Source organism: Aspergillus flavus, chromosome 5 (assembly GCF_009017415.1).
Source record: "Aspergillus flavus chromosome 5, complete sequence".
NCBI classification, from domain to species: domain Eukaryota; kingdom Fungi; phylum Ascomycota; class Eurotiomycetes; order Eurotiales; family Aspergillaceae; genus Aspergillus; species Aspergillus flavus.
In genome coordinates this window covers 4,388,666-4,406,281 of record NC_092408.1, presented here as the reverse complement: position 1 = coordinate 4,406,281, position 17,616 = coordinate 4,388,666, and the positions used below count along the sequence as shown (strand labels likewise).

Genomic DNA, 17,616 nt, shown 5'->3' with positions numbered 1-17,616 from the left:
TACCCGTATTCGCCCTTTGGCGGACTGTCTAGTTTGGAAATTGTCCCGAAGAGTCCAGTTGGTAGACTTCTGGCCAACGGACCAGTGTTGATACCCATGTCGATTTAGTCTCGCCAGCCAGTGATATTCTACTAGTAGTCTATCTGACCCTGTCTATGTTACATACCCCTTTACTACTACCTGCATGCCACTTGTCCTGATGTGGCATGGTATAGGGCCCTAATAGGCATCGCCTCCCCACGTGACCAGCACAATTCGGGCCAATCCAGGAAATGAGGGCAGTGTTAGCACTAATACATTAAACGGGGATATCCTACGCAGTACGCAGGCGCCATTTCTCTTTGAGGGCTACGCATTTTATTGATGGTCTGGGACGATCGGCCTCTGTCGCTGAGCTTGTCTCGCTGAGTTCACCACCGTTGCCCTGAAGATGCCCCCCTTCCGAGTGCTGATCGTTGGAGGCAGCATCACCGGGCTGTCCTTGGCGCTTATGCTAGAGAAAAACACCATCGACTTTCTCATACTTGAAGCATATCTGGACATTGCACCTCAGGTTGGGGCGTCCTTGGGCTTACAGCCTAATGGGCTCCGAATTCTCGACCAGTTGGGCTGTTGTGATGAACTCTTGGAACATGCCAAGGGCCACACAGTGCAAGAGAGTATTTACCGGCTGCCAAACGGCGAGAGGATATGGGATTTCCGCAAGCTAAGCGACCATTTGATAGAACGGTGAATACCATACCCTGGCCGTGCAAGCTGTCGTCTAATACCTCAATTTACAGACACGGGTATCCAATAGCGTTTATGGATCGACAAACAGTTCTCCAAACGCTATATAACAAAATTCAGGATAAAAGCAAGATTCTTACAGGAAAGAGGGTTAAAGCCATAGACAGCTCTGATCCGACCGTGGTGAAAGTGATTACGACCGATGGATCAATATACAGTGGGGACATTGTCGTCGGCGCCGACGGTATTCATTCAACTGTTCGCCAGGAGATGGCACGTTTAAACGTAAACACGGGTCGAGATTACTTGGAAGAAAAATGTGAGCTTCTCTCTTACTTTATCAGTCCTTCCTCCTTACTTCATTCCTTCCTTTATCAAAGCGCTGGAACTACAACTGATACCTCAAATAGCATTCTCTGCAACCTACTCCTGTGTCTTCGGGATTTCACACCGGACTCCCGGCATTGATGCTTGCACCCTTCAGGACGTATTCAATGAGAAGTTCTCATATCTTATTGCTGACGGGCCTGGTGACCGTACCTATTTCTTCCTGTTCGAGCACATGGATAGGGTACGATTTGGCCAGGATATTCCTCGACTCACGGAGACGGACCGAGACGAAATTGTCGGCAGACACCTTAATGATCCGATCACCCCCGATGTCAGATTTCGTGACATTTACGAACGTCGGATCAGGTCTGGTATTACCCCCCTGCAAGAGCATGTATACAAATATTGGCATTATGGAAGAATGATTACTCTTGGGGATGCAAGCCACAAGGTGGGTCGATATCGGGACTAGTGCTAGTCAATCGAATGAAGGCTAACAGTGAACTTGTAGCCTCATCCATTGACTGGGCAAGGGGCAAACTGCTGCCTTGAAACGGCAGCATGCTTCACCAACGGCCTTGTGAAGCTGCTGCGCTCCACGCCTCCCGAAACACGCGTTTCAGAAGGAGACATATCCAACATGTTCGATACAGTTCAGCAGACACGTCAGCCGAGAGTCCGTTTTCTGATTGAGGCGGCTCACAAACGTCAAAAGCTCGTGGCTATGGACACACCCGAGCACAAGTCGTACGTTGCTACGAGAATACCAAGCCTCCCCATAAAGGTTGTCCACAGTGAATGGTTAAAGATCTTTCCACCGGCGGTGTCACTGGATATGGTCCCGTTACCAGCAAGGCCACACAAAATCCCTTATCATGATGAGCTAGGGGCCGATGACACCAAGCACTCCCGCGAGGGATCCAAGCTATAATGTGAAGAACGTCTCGCTTTTGTTTGAGCGATTATGGACGTGGCCTTTCAAAAGCTCCAGAAACATATCACGAATTCAATGTGCCCACAGGCGGCGGTTCTAGTTGTGAACATGAGGAAACCTATGGTGAATGATATTATTAGAAGTGAATATATGTCTATTGGGCCGTATGGGCTATTGAAGAGTATCGGCATGTCGTGAAAATACTTCCTAATTGTCATTGGCGAGATCTGAAAATGTCTATGTCCCTCTACCGTGCTGTGGTAAGAAGTCCAACAATTGCCTTCCTTTCATAGCACGAATACGCACTGTCCGTCACAATGTCCGTAACACACGAAGCCCTGGACATCAATGGACAACCTCATGACTGACAATATCATAGAAAAGTGATGCTTAGAGCATTCTTGCGCATGGCTATCGATAGGTTACGTATTACATGGCATTCAAGGGATGTGAAATATATATGGATCCCAGAATGTTCACTGTGGCTGATGACCTTTCCGGAGGTGCGAAGTGGCTAAGATACGTACAATGATACTACGGCAACTTTCCTGTATTCACACGCAACATACTCCTTTCATCCGTGCTTCACTTAATGTGTTGTGGCTGCCGACACGGGTGGAGAATGACGAGACATCATGAAGCACCCTCACGCCATTAGCAGTTTCGTCGAGTCAGTCAGACCGAGAGCTAGTAAAAGGTTCACCAATGAGATCAAGCAAGGTACACTTTAGCGTATTGCAAAGCTGTATGGAGATACGATGCACCAATAACCAAGCACAACCGGCTGAAGAACTCGCCGGCGGCGCTTAGGGTAAGGCCGCCATTCCCAGGAAACGTGGCCATTAAGTCTTCGGAGATGTAGTTAAGCATGCCACCACTAACATGAGGGGTCAGTAATATCTGGGGTAAAACGTTGGACGATCTTTACCCAACTACTGGTCTTGGACCCTAAGCTAGTGTAGCCGACTCTTGGCCGCAGATTCTTTCCCCTCACATCAAGGCCAAGCCAGAATGGCGAAGCACCAGCCAACGCATGTTGGCAATTTACCCTAGGCCGTGATCATCATCTTCGTACAAATACAGTCCGACAAACCTCCGTTCGTCCTTGGGTGGGAGAATTGATCCCGAGTGACGGGCGAGTGGAGTCGGGGTGATTGGCGGAAAAACCTCGATCTATTCTGCAGGAAGGGTTCGTGAACACTCACTGATTTTCAACATGACAATGCTTGAACGTGGATTGCTGCCAGGGTCATCTGGCTATAAATGGAACTTAATACTCCTGCCTCTTACAATCACCACCCGCTAAGCATCTCGACTTTTCCTCATCTGGACCCGTCGTTACTCTCTACAGCTATAACCCCTTTTGGTAACATTTGCCATTGTCAACATGAGATTTAGCGCTCTTGGACTCGTTGCCGCTCTGTTGAGCCAGGTTCAGGCAAGTCCTGTCGCACGAGCATCAAAGACACCTTACTTCTTCCTCATCGGTGACTCTACCGTGGCGGTAAACGGCGGTTGGGGAAATGGACTTCTAGCCTACCTGAAGGATCCAGCCAAAGGTGAGAACAGGGCCGTGAGCGGAACCACCACCGTCTCCTGGAAAGCCAATGGAAGATGGGACGATCTTATTAAAAGTGTCGAGTCCAACGCCGCCAACTATGAACCAATCGTGACTGTTCAATTTGGCCACAACGACCAAAAGAGCCTTACCCTGGCCCAGTTCACGTCGAACCTTGAGTCCATTGCCACCGATATCCAGGGGGCTGGCGGAACTCCCGTATGACTCCATTTGGCAATTGCCTGATTGTGTTGTGCTGACGAGCTGTGCAGATCTTTATCACCTCCCTCACTCGCCGTAACTTTGACGGCGATGAGGTCAAACAAGACCTCAAGGACTGGAGAGATGCGACCATCACCGCTGCCCAGGCCGTTGGCATCCAATACCTCGACTTGAACACGGCAAGCACCAACTACGTTAACGCCATCGGCGAAGAGAATGCTATCAAGTACAATCTTACTCCTGATGATCGAACACATTTGAATCCTGCAGGCGAGGCCGTCTTTGGTCGGATGACACTTGACCTTTTGTTGCAGGCACGCGGGGATCTCAATGCATACTTTGAACCCAACGAGGCGTTGAGTGAAAGAATTGCCAACGGTGAATATGCCACAGGGGATGAGTGATTGATTTGTTTGCCGAGATAGAGGGGTAAATAGATGCAATATTATATGTTACCGATCAAATTGTCCTTACCGGCGTCTGGTTATTTGGTCGATCAGTGTTGAGTCTGGATATATATAACCGTCAAAGCGTGATACTGTTCCCTGCTCGGTCTCAGTCAACCGCATATAGCGAATTCCCAGTACCTGAATTACATTTTCTGTTTTGAAGAATCGACCATTATGGAACAACTAGCTTATACTTATAGACAAGATATATTCCCTCCTATCGTAGCCACGGTGCGCAGGTCTCGGCATAAAGATAAAGCGAGATGGTCCTAAACTGCCCTTGTAGAATACGACATTCCAAGATTATCAAACGCGCCAAGCCGGGAATTTGTGCTTGGAGACACCCTCTACCATTTAGGACGCGTTATTTATATGAAATGACGTACTTCTGTCTACGGATTGGCCTATTCTTCCATTGCCCGAGTGGAGGCTTCCCAGATCCTTTGGGATTCTAGACATTTTAGGCAAGCCGCAAAACACGTGATTAAATATTTATCCTATTTGCTATTTTTAGAGATTTAATATCATTAAAGCGATTTCCTAAATGTTGGACTGTCACATTTATAGCTGTGTCTAGATAAAAAGATCTCTATAAACATGAGTCATAATTTTATCCTGCCATTCCCAATGTAACTCTAATCAAGCATATCAAGTTTCGAACTATCTATCTATTAGTTACAAGTAACGGACTATTAGGGTAAATCCTGGTAAAACCAACTTGAAAACAGGTACTCTGGCTCGATTTGGCTGTTCTTCCAACGAAATAATGACGTTCAGATCCCTAGTTGTCCAGACCCTTACCGGGAAAAGCCCAGGAGTCGCTATACTCGCGAATCGTGACCCCCAAGACGTTCTCTGGTTGTATTCCGCGTAGTCTTCGCCGATGTCTTTGAAGGTGAAAGTCCGTTGTCGTAGAAGCGTCTTAGGAAATGCTTGGCGTCGGTTGACTTCACTCGCATTAGGGTCTGCCGCCGAGAAGCCCGGGGGGCACCATTGGGTCTTGACTTGGTAGCAACGGGATCGGCAGAGGGTGATTGGGATTGATGGGAAGAAGAAACGGTCATTTTTTCAGATGATATATTTTCAATTGATGGGCTAATAGTAGTAGATGTCGAGGTGAGATTAGCTAGATTTCAGCTCTATTTATGTGGCTCATGTATCATTCTGGTACCGCCACCGGATTATTGCTTACGTTTTACGTACGTCAGGTGTCCACCGAAATCTAGATTCAATCTAGAAACAAATAAGTAGGGAAACTGGTAAGGGGAGTGACAAGTATCAAACGCTGTCGAGGCCTGTACTACTGTAGACATTTTCTACAGAAAATATGCTGAAATTCATGGATGCGAAAACCTGTTCAAAACGCTATATGTACATCCCTTGAATTGACCTTGTCGGCTACCTGTAATCTGAGCAAAGTTAACTTAAACAGCTTCATACATAAACTAAATACATTATTTGCCACAATACTTAATGCCAACAACGGAAAGCTCAAGATCTTGCTTCATCAGGGAATTTCCTGAGCAGATCACCTAATCGGTCCATCGGCGCCGACATTAGGCCCGCAACGGTCTCATAAGGTGGCTTATCAGGAGCTGCCGGATGGCTACGAGTAGGAATGAACTTCTTGGTCCGACCGAATGAGCGTGCCATGCTATCGGAGTCGGAATCACTCAAAGCATGTTCCAGAGCCGGGAGGTCTTGGGTTTCTTCTTCCTTGATGTGCTGCGCGAGGTTGGCCCAGAGGGTCTTCAGGGTGGGAATGAACTCGGGGTCGTCTGGTTGAAGTCCCTGGAATTTGTAGAGGTCTTCCTTGACCTTTGAAACATACTTGTCAGTAACCTCGATCGTGTCCCTTGTTGATTGAAGGAGATAGGCTTAGAACGCTTACTATTTGATGTTCATGTCGATCATGGTCTGCCATCGTTTTGCCATTGTCGAGCACCTTCTCCATGCGTGGGTATACCACGAGCTCTTCACCGATGGAATGGCGGGCGAGCTCCCAGGTGAATTGGTTCTGCCATTGTTCCTTTTCATCTTTCGTTTTGGCACTCAGGATTCGATTATATTGATCCTCCAGTTCGCGATGATCGTTTTTGATCACTTCGGACACGCGAGTCGCTGCCGGAGCAGTAGTGCGGAAGCCTCGACTGGCACCTAGAGTAGTTCTGGCGAGGCTATAGTGAGTGGGAGCCCTGAAGGGCTTGAACAGATATCGTGAGGAGTACATTTTGTCGCCAGAAGCTTCAATTCAATCTATCATTCGTTGGTTTGTATAGTCGAGTAATATAGTCAGTCACATTACGAGGAATAGCGCAGCGCCAGTTTATAATCCTTTGATTTTATAGGCAGATATGTGAGAAGTCGCCATGTATCCGTCAGAATGACATGTAGAGGGGGTCACCCACAGATCCATGGCATTTCAATCGGGGTCAGCCAACGATTGTTCGGCGATTAATCAGGTTACCTTTCTATTGCATTAAGATTCTAGACCCCAGGTTTCGGATGAAGAAAGGATGACATATTGCAAAGTCTCCACCGTTGCCGAGCATCAATTGCGAGAACCCACCAATTATTCGTCTCGTAATTCGTTCGGAAAATAAAACTGCTGTATCAGGAGGCATTCTATTGGGCCTGCATTTTATAGACGATTTTTGGACACCGCTAGGCCTACCTTGGCAATATCATTTGTACTGATATTAGCTCATCACCACGACAGCCACCTCGAGCCTCAAGACCTATGGCAGTTATTGTGGTCGAGAGGCACCTCTAGATCAATAAATCGAATATGACGCGAGGGCGATGTCAAGACCTACAACCACATTGTGGTGGCGGATGACGCCGGAACCAGCAAGGGAGAGAAGAGGATGTATAAAAACATATCAGAATTCTCAACAAACAGCAGAAGCCACCGAGTTTTACAGTCTTTAGTAGTAATATAGCACAATGATGGCATCACATCCGTTGCAAGCTTTAGGCGAAGCAGTTGGTGCGGCGGGCGCCGATCCGCGCATCAAGCAATTGAATTCTCTCTTTCAGGGTGCCAACGATGGTCCGGCCAGAACTGCTGCCAAAATAACAGGCGTGCAACAGGGTGGTAAAAGGGAGGATGATGGCCCCTACTTCACTAATAACGAGGGCATCCCCTTCCCCGACCCGGCTCATACCAAGACCGCCGGTGGACTACCATTGGTATCGGATACTTTTTTACTCCAGAAACAGCAGCATTTCAATCGCTCTAAGAACTTAGAGCGAATGGTGCATCCTTGTTCGTATAACCCCTTTCTTTTCCTTCTGACCGGAGGTAACGTTGGTCATGAACAGGTGGCAGTGGTGCATTCGGATACTTTGAGACTACGCATGATGTTTCCAACCTCACTAAGGTAGCCCTAACCAGTGTAGGCCAATATCCTCCGAATCATGCTAAACTGAATAGGCCAACTTTCTTAGATCTCCTGGGGTGAAAACTCCGGTCTTCGCCCGCTTTTCCACCGTGACGCTCGGCCGTGAATTTCCAGATCTGGCCAGAAACCCTCGCGGTTTTGCTCTCAAGTTCTACACGGGCGAGGGCAATTATGACATCGTGGGCCTGAACTTTGTACGTCACCTATCTACGATCAACGGATGTCATGTATACTAACTTCGAATTAGCCCGTTTTCTTCTGCCGAGACCCCATTCAGGGTCCCGATGTCATTCGCTCGCAGTCGCGTAATCCACAGAACTTTCTTCTCGATCACAACTCACTGTTCGATCTCCTGGCAAATACGCCCGAAGGGTATGTCGCGGAATTGCTCATTGAAGGTGCATAGCTAATATGAAACAGAAACCATGCCGGTATGATGTTCTTCAGTAACCATGGTACACCAAAGGGCTGGAGAAACAACCATGGTTATGGCTGCCATACGTTCAAATGGTATGCTTAAAATGGTCTATATTGAACGCTCGCAATTGTGTCTAACCAAGTATAGGGTCAACAAGGATGGCAAATTCGTATATATCAAGTATCATTTCCTTGCAGACAACGGCCAGAAACAGTTCAACGTCGATGAAGCGCAGTATCACGGCGGTGCCGATCCGGACTGGTCGAAACGCGACCTTTGGCAGGCCATCGAGAAGGGCGAAGAGATTACCTGGACGGCGCATGTCCAGATCATGCAACCCGAAGAAGCCGATCCAGCGAAGCTCGGCTTCGATCCGTTCGATGTGACCAAGGTGTGGCCGAAGAAGCAGTTCCCGGTACGCAAGCAACCTCTCTATTATGCGTAACACTGTCGACTAACTGATCTAGCTTCATGAGTTTGGCAAACTAAGGCTCAACAAAAATCCCGAAAACTTTCACCGAGACGTTGAACAAGCTGCCTTCTCACCTGGCAGCATGGTCCCCGGCATCGAAGACAGTCCCGATCCCCTACTGCAATTCCGTATGTTCTTCTACCGCGACGCACAATACCATCGGATTGGGATCAACCTCCACCAAGTACCGGTCAATTGTCCATTCATGGCCTCATCATATTCGTCCCTGAACTTCGATGGACAAATGCGCGTCGACGCAAACCACGGAATGAACCCGCAGTACGTCCCAAACAGCTTCGTGAACAAGTTCCGACCAGACGTGGCCGAGGCTCCCTACCAGCTCTCGGACAATAATGTCGGTCGCAAGTCCCATTTCTACCATGAAGGCAAAGCATCAGAATACGACCAGCCACGGGCCCTGTATCGGGAGGTCATGGATGAGCGGGCCCGCAGGCAGCTGCACGATAATACAGCCCGTCTACTGCGGTTGGTGGAGTTCCCTGTGATTCAGGTTAAGTATCTGGCACAGCTCTTCCGTATTGCACCAGAGTATGCGAAGGGAGTATACGATCTGCTCCCGGAAAAGTCGTTCCCGTTTAGCGATGTTGAGAAGCAAGCTGATGGTGCAGAGACGGCGATGAAAGAGCCCAAGTTCCGACCCAGCGCGCCGACGGATAAATTGGTCGGCATGTGTCCTATGAAGCCTGTCTACAATGTTTAAGTATGAGGAGAAATTGTGTAACTAGTCTATGTCTCAATATACTGTTCTTGGTTATTGGTCACACTGCCTACGTCCTTAGTGCATGTAAGGAATAGTATGATACACACCACCCCAGATGCAGCCCTACAATAGAAGCATAACCGGCTACAATAAACATATGTCCGTTGCTCGTTAAAGAATGTTGTCTCGGCATTGGTCCCTGGCAATACTTCAAGGTCCAAGTCTGTCATAGCCTTGCCAGGTGAGACGAACTAGGGGATAACCGGCGCACTCTGGATGTCTCGAAATAATGAGACTTAAACAATATTCTGCCGCCGATTTCTGGCCTCTGATGACGTTGCACATCACTAATGCAAGTTGTATCCTTCTACCTCTGATACAGCTATTGCAATTCATATATCAAGAATATCCATTGTCTATATTGAGCTTGCTGTATGGATTAGGCCCTGGTTCGTAAGATGAGTTCGTCGATCATAGGCCTGACTCGGATACCTCATATCATGTAAGTATGTGGTTCCAGTTAACCTCCTTAAACAGAGAGCCAGTCGTATCTTTCTATGGTCAAGGACATAATAGTATTACTCTCCACGGCTTACTCTCCACGGCTTACATATCTCACAATTATCCCGAAATGTCCCATCCAGCGAATTGGTTATGCTCATCCTCACCCACACGGTGTGCCCACCATGCAGTGAATGTCCCGAGAAGGTTCGTTGCAGACATATATCGACATTGCGTGGCTCTTCCCGGGTACATGATGGATTAAGTGCTTTGGATAATGGTTAGACGGTTGGTATCACGTCCTAAGCGTTTGACTTCTAGCGGCAGTTGATGAATCACCAGCGTGTCAAGAACAGGATCATTATATTTGAAGGTAACTTCGTTTCACCAGCACGACTAGAACAATGCCAGGCGGGTTCATGAAATTGAGTATATATATATGAGCGAGTATTACTAAGTTGCGCGTTGAAGCCTGGTTGCCTTAGCCAAAATGAGATTCTTCGCTTTTGTCGTATGCGTAACTAAGTCATCAGTATGAGTTCATTTAAGCACTGTGACTCACTCTTCTTCGTCATTTAGTATTTGACAGATAGCATATTCTTCATTCGTCGCATCTTGTCAAATAACCTCACCACATCGAGCAACTCCAACAGTCAAACGAACACAACAATACCATGGAGCTAGACTCCACCACCAAGGCCCTCTCTCTATGGGAGATACTGCATCCCATCCTCCTCAACCTAGATATGCGAACTCTTCTCCACGCACAACGGGTGTGCCGCGTTTGGTATCACATCATCACCAGATCAAGGTCTCTTCAGCAAGCCCTATTCTTCCTACCTGTGGAGGAGAGTCAAGCCACTGGCCCCGTCAAACGCATAGATCAAATAAACCCCCTACTTAAGGAGATTCTCTGGCCTCAGCTATCGTGGCTTGCTACCTCCGCCCGCAAACTTAAGTCTTCAGAGCGCAGAAGACAAGCCAAGGAACGTGGTATTCCGACACTCCGTTCAGAGACCGCTAGCTGGCGCCGAATGCTCATTCGTCAGCCTCCACCAATTACAATAGGCATCCAAGGTGAAGATGAAGACGATGCAAACTCTCCAGCCCCGACTATCTATTATAACGAAGACATCTCCACCGAATGTCTCTGGGTCCTGACAGAGATATCTACCTTTGCAGATCATTGTTTCGTTCAATGCATCTTCAGTGGCGACGACGGATGGAAGGAGATATATCCTCCTGAGCAAGTCGATCTCGTATCTGAGCAGGATCTTCAAAAGTGCGATATGTTACTGGTGGGCTACTGCCCGCCTAACTATCTTCTTAGAATGATACAATGGATCCTGAGATATGCATACTACGATCCCCGTCTTTCCCTACGGGTAGACATACACCCGCCAATGCTAGATTTCTATTACCGTTTCAATTAAACGGTTCATTAGTGATGGATGGTTGGGTCTTCGTTATCGCCAACCATCATGGACCAATTTGGACATACAATGTTGACGACATGGCCCTGGGCAAGGCACCCATTTTGGAGTCCTATATGCACAAGACCCAGTTGAATCCTTTGACAGAGCAGGAGGCAACGGCGGTGAAACATATTGTCGACGATGGATCACTTGCTCGGACGGTTGGATCTACCACGAGCTATACAGACAGGCTAGTGCGTGTTATAGCGAAGCTTGTTGACAAGGGAATCTTGCCAAAGTTTACGCTCGAAGAACATGAAATCATCTACCGGGTTCGTTGATTATGGATATTGGATCATGTTGTATGACGGACAGCTGTTGCAGGTCTTCTATAAATAAACTCGATGTTACACTAAGCGTGGACGGCGTATTTCCCATATCTTTTCTCTGCCTTCTAACTATATGTTGACATTTATTACATTTTTAGATTTTGGATCTTATCCATGTCCAGGGACATGCAACACAATGTCAAGCCTAGTTATCTTCTCTTTTTAAAATGGTGCAGATTAGTATCGAGTCTAAGTAGTTATACTCGATTCATACTAGTGACTAGTTTCGTAGGCACCATTTCATATCGTATGTAAAGGCATTTTAAACGAATATCATGATATCTCGTGTGTGGTTGGGGTTCACTGAGGACGAATTACGGACACGGGAAGTGTTGGGATTTAAATAATTCTCAACACTCAACATCAACTTATAATATTCTTACTAAGATTCTATCAATATTACTAATTCCTCCTACCCCGACCGGCTCCAAAGCTAAATATCCCTCTCGTAACATCTCATACCATACATAGATAGTACTAAGCTTGCTCCTCGTCATGGTTGTCGGCGGCTGCTTCTGCGGAAAGATTCGCGTTGAGTATAACGGCGAGCCACTTATATCAGTGAGTATATTCACCTCCCAAAAGCAAGTCCAATTGACAGCTAATAAGGGTGATATAGGCATTATGCCACTGCTATGATTGTCGCAAACTGACTGGGACTCTCTTCACCTACAGTTTCGTGGTCCACAAGGCTGACCTGAAGATTACCGGCAGCCCTAAGGAAGTGGCCAAAAGAGCCGATAGCGGGAATCATATCAAGAACTACTTCTGTTCGGACTGCGGTGGGTGATTTGGAGTTCCGAAATTGAAGGAGATATAAACTAAAGAGAATTTGTAGGAACGCCTATCTACGGGCATAAGATCACGGCGTCGGGGACTCCTGAGGAGATCACTATCCTTCGGGCCGGGGTTTTTGATGATCTTGAGTTTCTGGATCGGCACAGGCCGAAGGCGGAGATTTATAGACTCGGACGTGTAAAATGGATGTGTCCTCTCGAAGGAGCCGATCAGTTCATCGGCATGCCGCCGCTTCCATAGTTATGTTGAAGTAACGACGATTATTATGAACGGCCGTATATAGAGGGCAGAACAGGCATGGTTAAGCCCTATACTGCTCTATTTTAGTTTACTGTAGCCATCCAAAACGAAAAAAGTAAGAAACGTTGAACATTTCCTCCATGATGCCTAAATGAAGGCATGGTTACATTTTTTCATCCTAGGTTGAAAATCATCTTCTTAGATACTAAGACTTGGGTGGCAGAGGCTTGATTGGCCACTCGTAGTCCCTCTTAAAGATTGCCTCGAATGACCATTCACCATATCCGACAGTCTCTGTCTCCTCTCCGGATCCACTTGGATATACAACCTCGCAAGTTGTCCCATGGGGCACAGAAACCCTCAACTGTATCTTATCCAGACCTTCCTCGACTTGGGTTGTTTCCCACGAGCACGAAGCTTGGCCATACGGCGTGGCATGAGACGCAGAGGCATAAGTAAGCTCTGCTCCGATAGATGGCGCTACACGGAAGTGTTTCCAACCCGGTTCGAGCCTCTGTAAGCCTGCGATCCTCTCCAAGAGAAACTTGGCAATGGCGCCAAAGGCATAGTGGTTGAACGAGGTCATTTCGCCGGGGTTAATGCTACCGTCTGGCAACATGCTGTCCCATCGTTCCCACACCGTGGTGGCACCCATTGTTACTGGATAAAGCCACGAAGGACATTTCTTTTCTAGAAGCATAGAGTATGCGACTTGAACGTGTCCGGTGAGTGTGAGTGCTTCGCACAAATATGGAGTGCCCGCGAAACCGGTACCTATCTTAAATTCATTTTTCCGGACTAGCTCTACTAGTCGGTTGCCAGCATGGACTCGCTGGTTGGGCGTTAGCAGATCAAAGCAAATCGCGAGTGCGTATGCGGTTTGGGAGTCTGAAGCGATGCGACCGTTGGGAGTGACATATTCATCTTGAAACTCTTTCCACACCTCTTTCAACTCTGCTGCAAACTGCCCACGGTCATCGTCTTTCCCTAGGATACCAGCAATTCGTGACATATAGTCTAAACTGCGGATTAGGAAAGCATTGGCAACCAATTTTGCATCGGTGGCACCCTTCCATGGGGCGTCTGGTGGCGCAGCAGGGTCCAGCCAATCCTATAGTAAATAGTCAGCAAGCCATTCTTGTAGCTGGAAGCGCCGAACTACTATACGCACACCGAGTTGGAAAATGGTTGTATCCCACAGGTGAGTCGAACCAGTTTGGTTTCGGGGCAACCGCTTCAGCCAAGTCATCATACTCGCGTACTGTTGCACCAAAATACTCTCGTCTCCTGTTTCCTCATAAAGAGCCCATGGTGCCAGGATAGTAACGTCATGCCAAATAGCGCATGGTATACGCCTGCACCATATTGGATCTGGGAGTGTGGCATTGGGAGTTACCATCGCTGGAACCCCTCCTAGAATATTTTGATCATATTCTACGTCAACTAGCCAGTTCCGAAGCATATTGAAGCAGTCGTAAATTAGGGTTGCCGTCGGGGCAAACAACGCCAGGTCCCCAGACCAACCAAGCCGTTCATCACGTTGAGGGCAGTCGGTCGGCACCGACAGGAAATTGCCTCTCATACCCCAGCAGACATTCTTGTAAAGCTGATTCAAAAGCGACTCAGAGCATGAGAATGTACCGACTTGCTTCATATCTGTATGGCAGACAACGGCTTCCACAGATGTCTCCAAGTCCAAGTCCCCTCTCCATCCATCAATCTGCACGTACCGAAATCCGTGGAACGTGAACCGGGGCTCGTAATGCTCTCCTTGAGAGTCTCCCTTCAGTGTATACTGATCGATCGCCTGGCAGATGCGGAGTGGCCTGGTTCCCAGCTCTTTATGTTCTAGGACTTCCGCATGCGACAACCTTACAATGTGACCGCGAGGGCCTTTGATATTCTTAAGTCTGACATAGCCGACTAAGTTCTGACCAAAATCAAGTATTATCTTGCCCGAAGGTGTAACAACCTTCTGGATGGGCTGAATGACTTCAGTCCTCCGGACAGGCTCACTAAACCCAGCAGTAAGTTCGACCGAGTCGGGCAGTGGATCCATAAGGAGGACTGGCTCCCAGGCAGTTGGCAAGGCCATGGCCGGAGATGACCAACAGGGGATTTCTCGAGTGGCGTCATATTTTTCGCCGTCGTATATTTCGGCCAGTCGAATAGGTCCTGTCGTGACAACCCATGAGCGGTCGGACGAGATAGTATCAACGCTTCCATCGATGTAAGTGACCTCAAGTTGGGCCATCAGCGCCGTGTGAGGACCCCAAATGTTGCGATGTCCCCCTTCGAATCCAATACGGCCACAAAACCAGCCCTCCGCGACGCGAACCCCGATACAATTTGTATCGGCTGAAAGCATAGACGTGACATCGTAGGTCTGATATTGCAATCGTCCGTCGTAGGTAGTCCAGCCAGGAGCCATGAAGTAGTCACCCACTCGCTGACCATTAATCTCCGCCTCATAAACACCCTGCGCAGTAACATACAGGCGGGATTGGCGGACAGGTCCAGTGAGGGAGAATTCTTTTCTGTACAAATCTTCCGGGGCGGGACCGGTGGTTTCAAGTCCCCAAGGGGCGGCAATACGCTCACACTGCCAATCGCTTCGCTCCAGGAGGCCCGTCTCGAGATAGGCCTCTTCACTCCATGGTGAGATATAACCCTCTCCATCCCACACCTTGACTCGAAGGGAAATTTTCTGGCGCGATTTTAGGGGTTGGTCAGACGGCCATGGGACTAAGTAAGACTGCTGCGAAGTTCGTTTAGCAGTTGAGAGGACAGTGTGCTCAGAGTCGAGTATCTCAATTTCGTAACCCTCTTGTCGAAAATTTCTGGGAGTATTCTTGAAACTCCACGAGACGCGGGGATTCCTCTCCTGGACTCCAAGAGTATTAGGAGGGTGGTAGTGCTCGAACTGAACATTAGTCACTAAGGCCATTTTAACGGCTTGATATAACTGTTGGTGAAAGGGCAGAGAATAATAGATTGTTAGATGTCACCTGGAATTTCGAACTTCGAGGTACATGACGGAGCCTTTATCAGCTCGGGTTTACGATGAGCGAAATACTCCGAGCCAGGTGGGACTATCATACCCCGTCACGGACACCATGTCCTTTTGTTGCGCTATGTTTGGCTGAAGATGCCTCCATCAATGGCTGCTGGACAAGCATTATTATTTCCGTGACTTGGTTGATCTCCACTCCCTTTGCTAAGGGAACTCGTCTTTCTCTTTTCCCTTCCCTGCTACGGTGACAGGTATATAAACGCCTGGCACATTTCAGAAGACGTGCGCTATATCTGGATTCCATCTGATTTATTACGAACTAGCAGCCAGTATGAACGTGAATATGTTCAAGGCCGGGGACGACATCCTCCAGGATGTCGACCAATCATGTAAAGACCGTCTCCCTGCTGTAGAAGAGTTGCCCCTGCCTCCAACCTTTACCTGGGGTACTGCTACAGCTGCGTATCAGGTTGAAGGCGGCGCCTTCCAGGACGGCAAGGGCAAATCCATCTGGGATACCTTCACTCACCTTGACCCATCTCGCACGAACGGGGAAAATGGAGACATTGCCTGTGACCACTACAATCGCATGGCGGAAGATGTTGTACTGATGGCCTCATACGGCGTGGACGTGTATCGCTTCTCGATCGCCTGGGCCAGAATTCTCCCTTTAGGCGGGCGTGGCGACCCAATCAACGAGAAAGGAATCGCATTCTACAACAATCTCATTGACTGTCTCTTGGAGCACAATATTGAGCCTGTTGTGACACTCTATCACTGGGATGTACCGCAAGGGCTCTACGATCGCTATGGGGCGTTCTTAGATACGACCGAGTTTCGAGCGGATTTCGAACATTTTGCACGATTGTGTTTCTCTCGGTTCGGTGATCGAGTCAAAAGATGGATCACGTTCAATGAGCCCTACATTATTGCAATTTTTGGTCACCATAGTGGGGTACTGGCTCCTGGCCGCAGCAGTGCAACAGGTGGTGATTCCCGAACTGAGCCATGGCGTGTCGGTCACACCATCATCCTTGCTCATACAGCTGCTGTGCAGGCCTACGCGACGGACTTTCAACCCACACAGAAAGGGGATATTTCGATCGTCCTGAATGGCCACTATTATGAGCCGTGGGATGCTGGCAGCGAAGAACATTGGTTGGCTGCCCAGCGTCGCTTGGAGTTTTACATTGGTTGGTTCGGTGACCCCATCTTCCTGGGAAAGGATTATCCAGCGCCCATGCGAGCTCAGCTTGGCAGTCGTCTGCCTGAGTTCACATCAGAAGAGCTGGACCTCCTCCGCCGGTCTGCCCCAATCAACTCGTTCTATGGTATGAACCATTACACGACAAAATACGCACGAGCCCTACCTGACCCACCCGCGGAGGATGACTGCACCGGTAATGTGGAGGAAGGGCCCACTAACAGCGAGGGGAAGACCATGGGGCCTCTTTCTGGCATGTCCTGGCTGCGAGTGACACCAGCGGGCTTCCGCAAGTTGCTGAACTGGGTCTGGGATCGCTATCGTCGACCAATCGTAGTCACGGAGAATGGATGTCCTTGTCCAGGTGAAAGTCAGATGACGAAGGAGCAGGCCCTAGACGACCAGTTCCGCATTCGGTACTTCGGGTTGTATCTAGATGCTATTTCCCGGGCCATTTATGATGATGGGGTCAAGGTTGAGGGCTACTACGTCTGGTCATTGATGGATAATTTTGGTACGTCTATTCCCTTGTGTCCAACGACACCTTCTAACGTCTCTTGATACAGAATGGTCTGCTGGATATGGTCCTCGGTATGGAATCACGCACGTCGATTTCACAACCTTGGTTCGCACACCTAAACAGTCGGCAAAGTATTTACATCACAGTTTCAATAAACGGAGGGCAACAAGCCTTAGATAGGGGATTGATGGATCTACCATAACAGACTTCTACCGTGAGAATATTATGCAATAACTTTACTGTCCAAGCTGCTCTGCCTTAATTGATAAATGCCTAGCCAAAGTGTAAGAAAGATCTCG

At 48.3% G+C, this 17,616-nt stretch overlaps 9 protein-coding genes across 9 annotated transcripts; 7 read left to right on the top strand and 2 right to left on the bottom strand.

Annotated features, from left to right (window-relative positions):
- Nucleotides 1–430: 430 nt before the first annotated feature.
- Nucleotides 431–1,990, top strand: F9C07_9308 (putative monooxygenase; the record flags this gene model as incomplete). The annotated part of the gene is made up of 4 exons (XM_041286655.1): nt 431–729; nt 783–1,048; nt 1,140–1,510; nt 1,571–1,990. The coding sequence occupies 4 exons, from the start codon at nt 431–433 to the stop codon at nt 1,988–1,990; spliced, it is 1,356 nt and encodes a 451-aa protein (XP_041148446.1).
- A 1,390-nt stretch (nt 1,991–3,380) lies between these two features.
- Nucleotides 3,381–4,177, top strand: F9C07_9307 (SGNH hydrolase-type esterase domain-containing protein; the record flags this gene model as incomplete). Its single annotated transcript, XM_041293512.1, has 2 exons — nt 3,381–3,770; nt 3,824–4,177. 2 exons carry the CDS (start codon nt 3,381–3,383, stop codon nt 4,175–4,177), a joined length of 744 nt encoding a protein of 247 aa, XP_041148445.1.
- Nucleotides 4,178–5,713: 1,536 nt separating this feature from the next.
- On the bottom strand, nt 5,714–6,452 carry F9C07_9306 (HHE domain protein; the record flags this gene model as incomplete). The annotated part of the gene is made up of 2 exons (XM_041293498.1): nt 5,714–6,040; nt 6,114–6,452. 2 exons carry the CDS (start codon nt 6,450–6,452, stop codon nt 5,714–5,716), a joined length of 666 nt encoding a protein of 221 aa, XP_041148444.1.
- Nucleotides 6,453–7,081: 629 nt separating this feature from the next.
- On the top strand, nt 7,082–9,386 carry F9C07_2285585 (putative catalase). The gene is made up of 7 exons (XM_041293511.2): nt 7,082–7,490; nt 7,547–7,605; nt 7,659–7,820; nt 7,874–7,998; nt 8,047–8,136; nt 8,192–8,459; nt 8,512–9,386. Exons 1-7 carry the CDS (start codon nt 7,169–7,171, stop codon nt 9,235–9,237), a joined length of 1,752 nt encoding a protein of 583 aa, XP_041148443.1. The 5' UTR covers nt 7,082–7,168; the 3' UTR covers nt 9,238–9,386.
- Nucleotides 9,387–10,190: 804 nt separating this feature from the next.
- F9C07_2285584 (uncharacterized protein) lies at nt 10,191–11,838 on the top strand. The gene has a single exon (XM_071510767.1). It carries the CDS (start codon nt 10,413–10,415, stop codon nt 11,169–11,171), a length of 759 nt encoding a protein of 252 aa, XP_071364700.1. The 5' UTR covers nt 10,191–10,412; the 3' UTR covers nt 11,172–11,838.
- F9C07_9303 (uncharacterized protein) lies at nt 11,186–11,494 on the top strand (the record flags this gene model as incomplete). The annotated part of the gene is made up of 1 exon (XM_071511888.1): nt 11,186–11,494. The coding sequence occupies one exon, from the start codon at nt 11,186–11,188 to the stop codon at nt 11,492–11,494; it is 309 nt and encodes a 102-aa protein (XP_071364699.1).
- Nucleotides 11,839–11,957: 119 nt separating the features above from the next.
- On the top strand, nt 11,958–12,754 carry F9C07_2285582 (DUF636 domain protein). The gene is made up of 3 exons (XM_041293510.2): nt 11,958–12,103; nt 12,162–12,324; nt 12,381–12,754. The coding sequence occupies exons 1-3, from the start codon at nt 12,038–12,040 to the stop codon at nt 12,578–12,580; spliced, it is 429 nt and encodes a 142-aa protein (XP_041148442.2). The 5' UTR covers nt 11,958–12,037; the 3' UTR covers nt 12,581–12,754.
- On the bottom strand, nt 12,755–17,591 carry F9C07_2285581 (bacterial alpha-L-rhamnosidase domain protein). The gene is made up of 3 exons (XM_041293497.2): nt 17,364–17,591; nt 13,752–17,311; nt 12,755–13,691 (listed from the first exon to the last, which is right to left on the bottom strand). The coding sequence occupies exons 2-3, from the start codon at nt 15,525–15,527 to the stop codon at nt 12,786–12,788; spliced, it is 2,682 nt and encodes an 893-aa protein (XP_041148441.1). The 5' UTR covers nt 15,528–17,311; nt 17,364–17,591; the 3' UTR covers nt 12,755–12,785.
- Nucleotides 15,925–17,497, top strand: F9C07_9300 (beta-glucosidase; the record flags this gene model as incomplete). The annotated part of the gene is made up of 2 exons (XM_041293509.1): nt 15,925–17,311; nt 17,364–17,497. The coding sequence occupies 2 exons, from the start codon at nt 15,925–15,927 to the stop codon at nt 17,495–17,497; spliced, it is 1,521 nt and encodes a 506-aa protein (XP_041148440.1).
- Nucleotides 17,592–17,616: the final 25 nt, after the last annotated feature.

Coding starts and splice junctions, on each gene's coding strand:
- F9C07_2285584 (XM_071510767.1), top strand. CDS start 10,413: ATGGAGCTAGACTCCACCACCAAGGCCCTCTCTCTATGGGAGATACTG.
- F9C07_2285585 (XM_041293511.2), top strand. CDS start 7,169: ATGATGGCATCACATCCGTTGCAAGCTTTAGGCGAAGCAGTTGGTGCG. Junction 7,491..7,546: donor AGAGCGAATGGTGCATCCTT/GTTCGTATAACC, acceptor GGTCATGAACAG/GTGGCAGTGGTGCATTCGGA. Junction 7,999..8,046: donor CTGGCAAATACGCCCGAAGG/GTATGTCGCGGA, acceptor AATATGAAACAG/AAACCATGCCGGTATGATGT.
- F9C07_2285582 (XM_041293510.2), top strand. CDS start 12,038: ATGGTTGTCGGCGGCTGCTTCTGCGGAAAGATTCGCGTTGAGTATAAC. Junction 12,104..12,161: donor ACGGCGAGCCACTTATATCA/GTGAGTATATTC, acceptor AGGGTGATATAG/GCATTATGCCACTGCTATGA. Junction 12,325..12,380: donor CTACTTCTGTTCGGACTGCG/GTGGGTGATTTG, acceptor GAGAATTTGTAG/GAACGCCTATCTACGGGCAT.
- F9C07_2285581 (XM_041293497.2), bottom strand. CDS start 15,527: ATGGCCTTAGTGACTAATGTTCAGTTCGAGCACTACCACCCTCCTAAT. Junction 13,692..13,751: donor CAACCATTTTCCAACTCGGT/GTGCGTATAGTA, acceptor TATTTACTATAG/GATTGGCTGGACCCTGCTGC.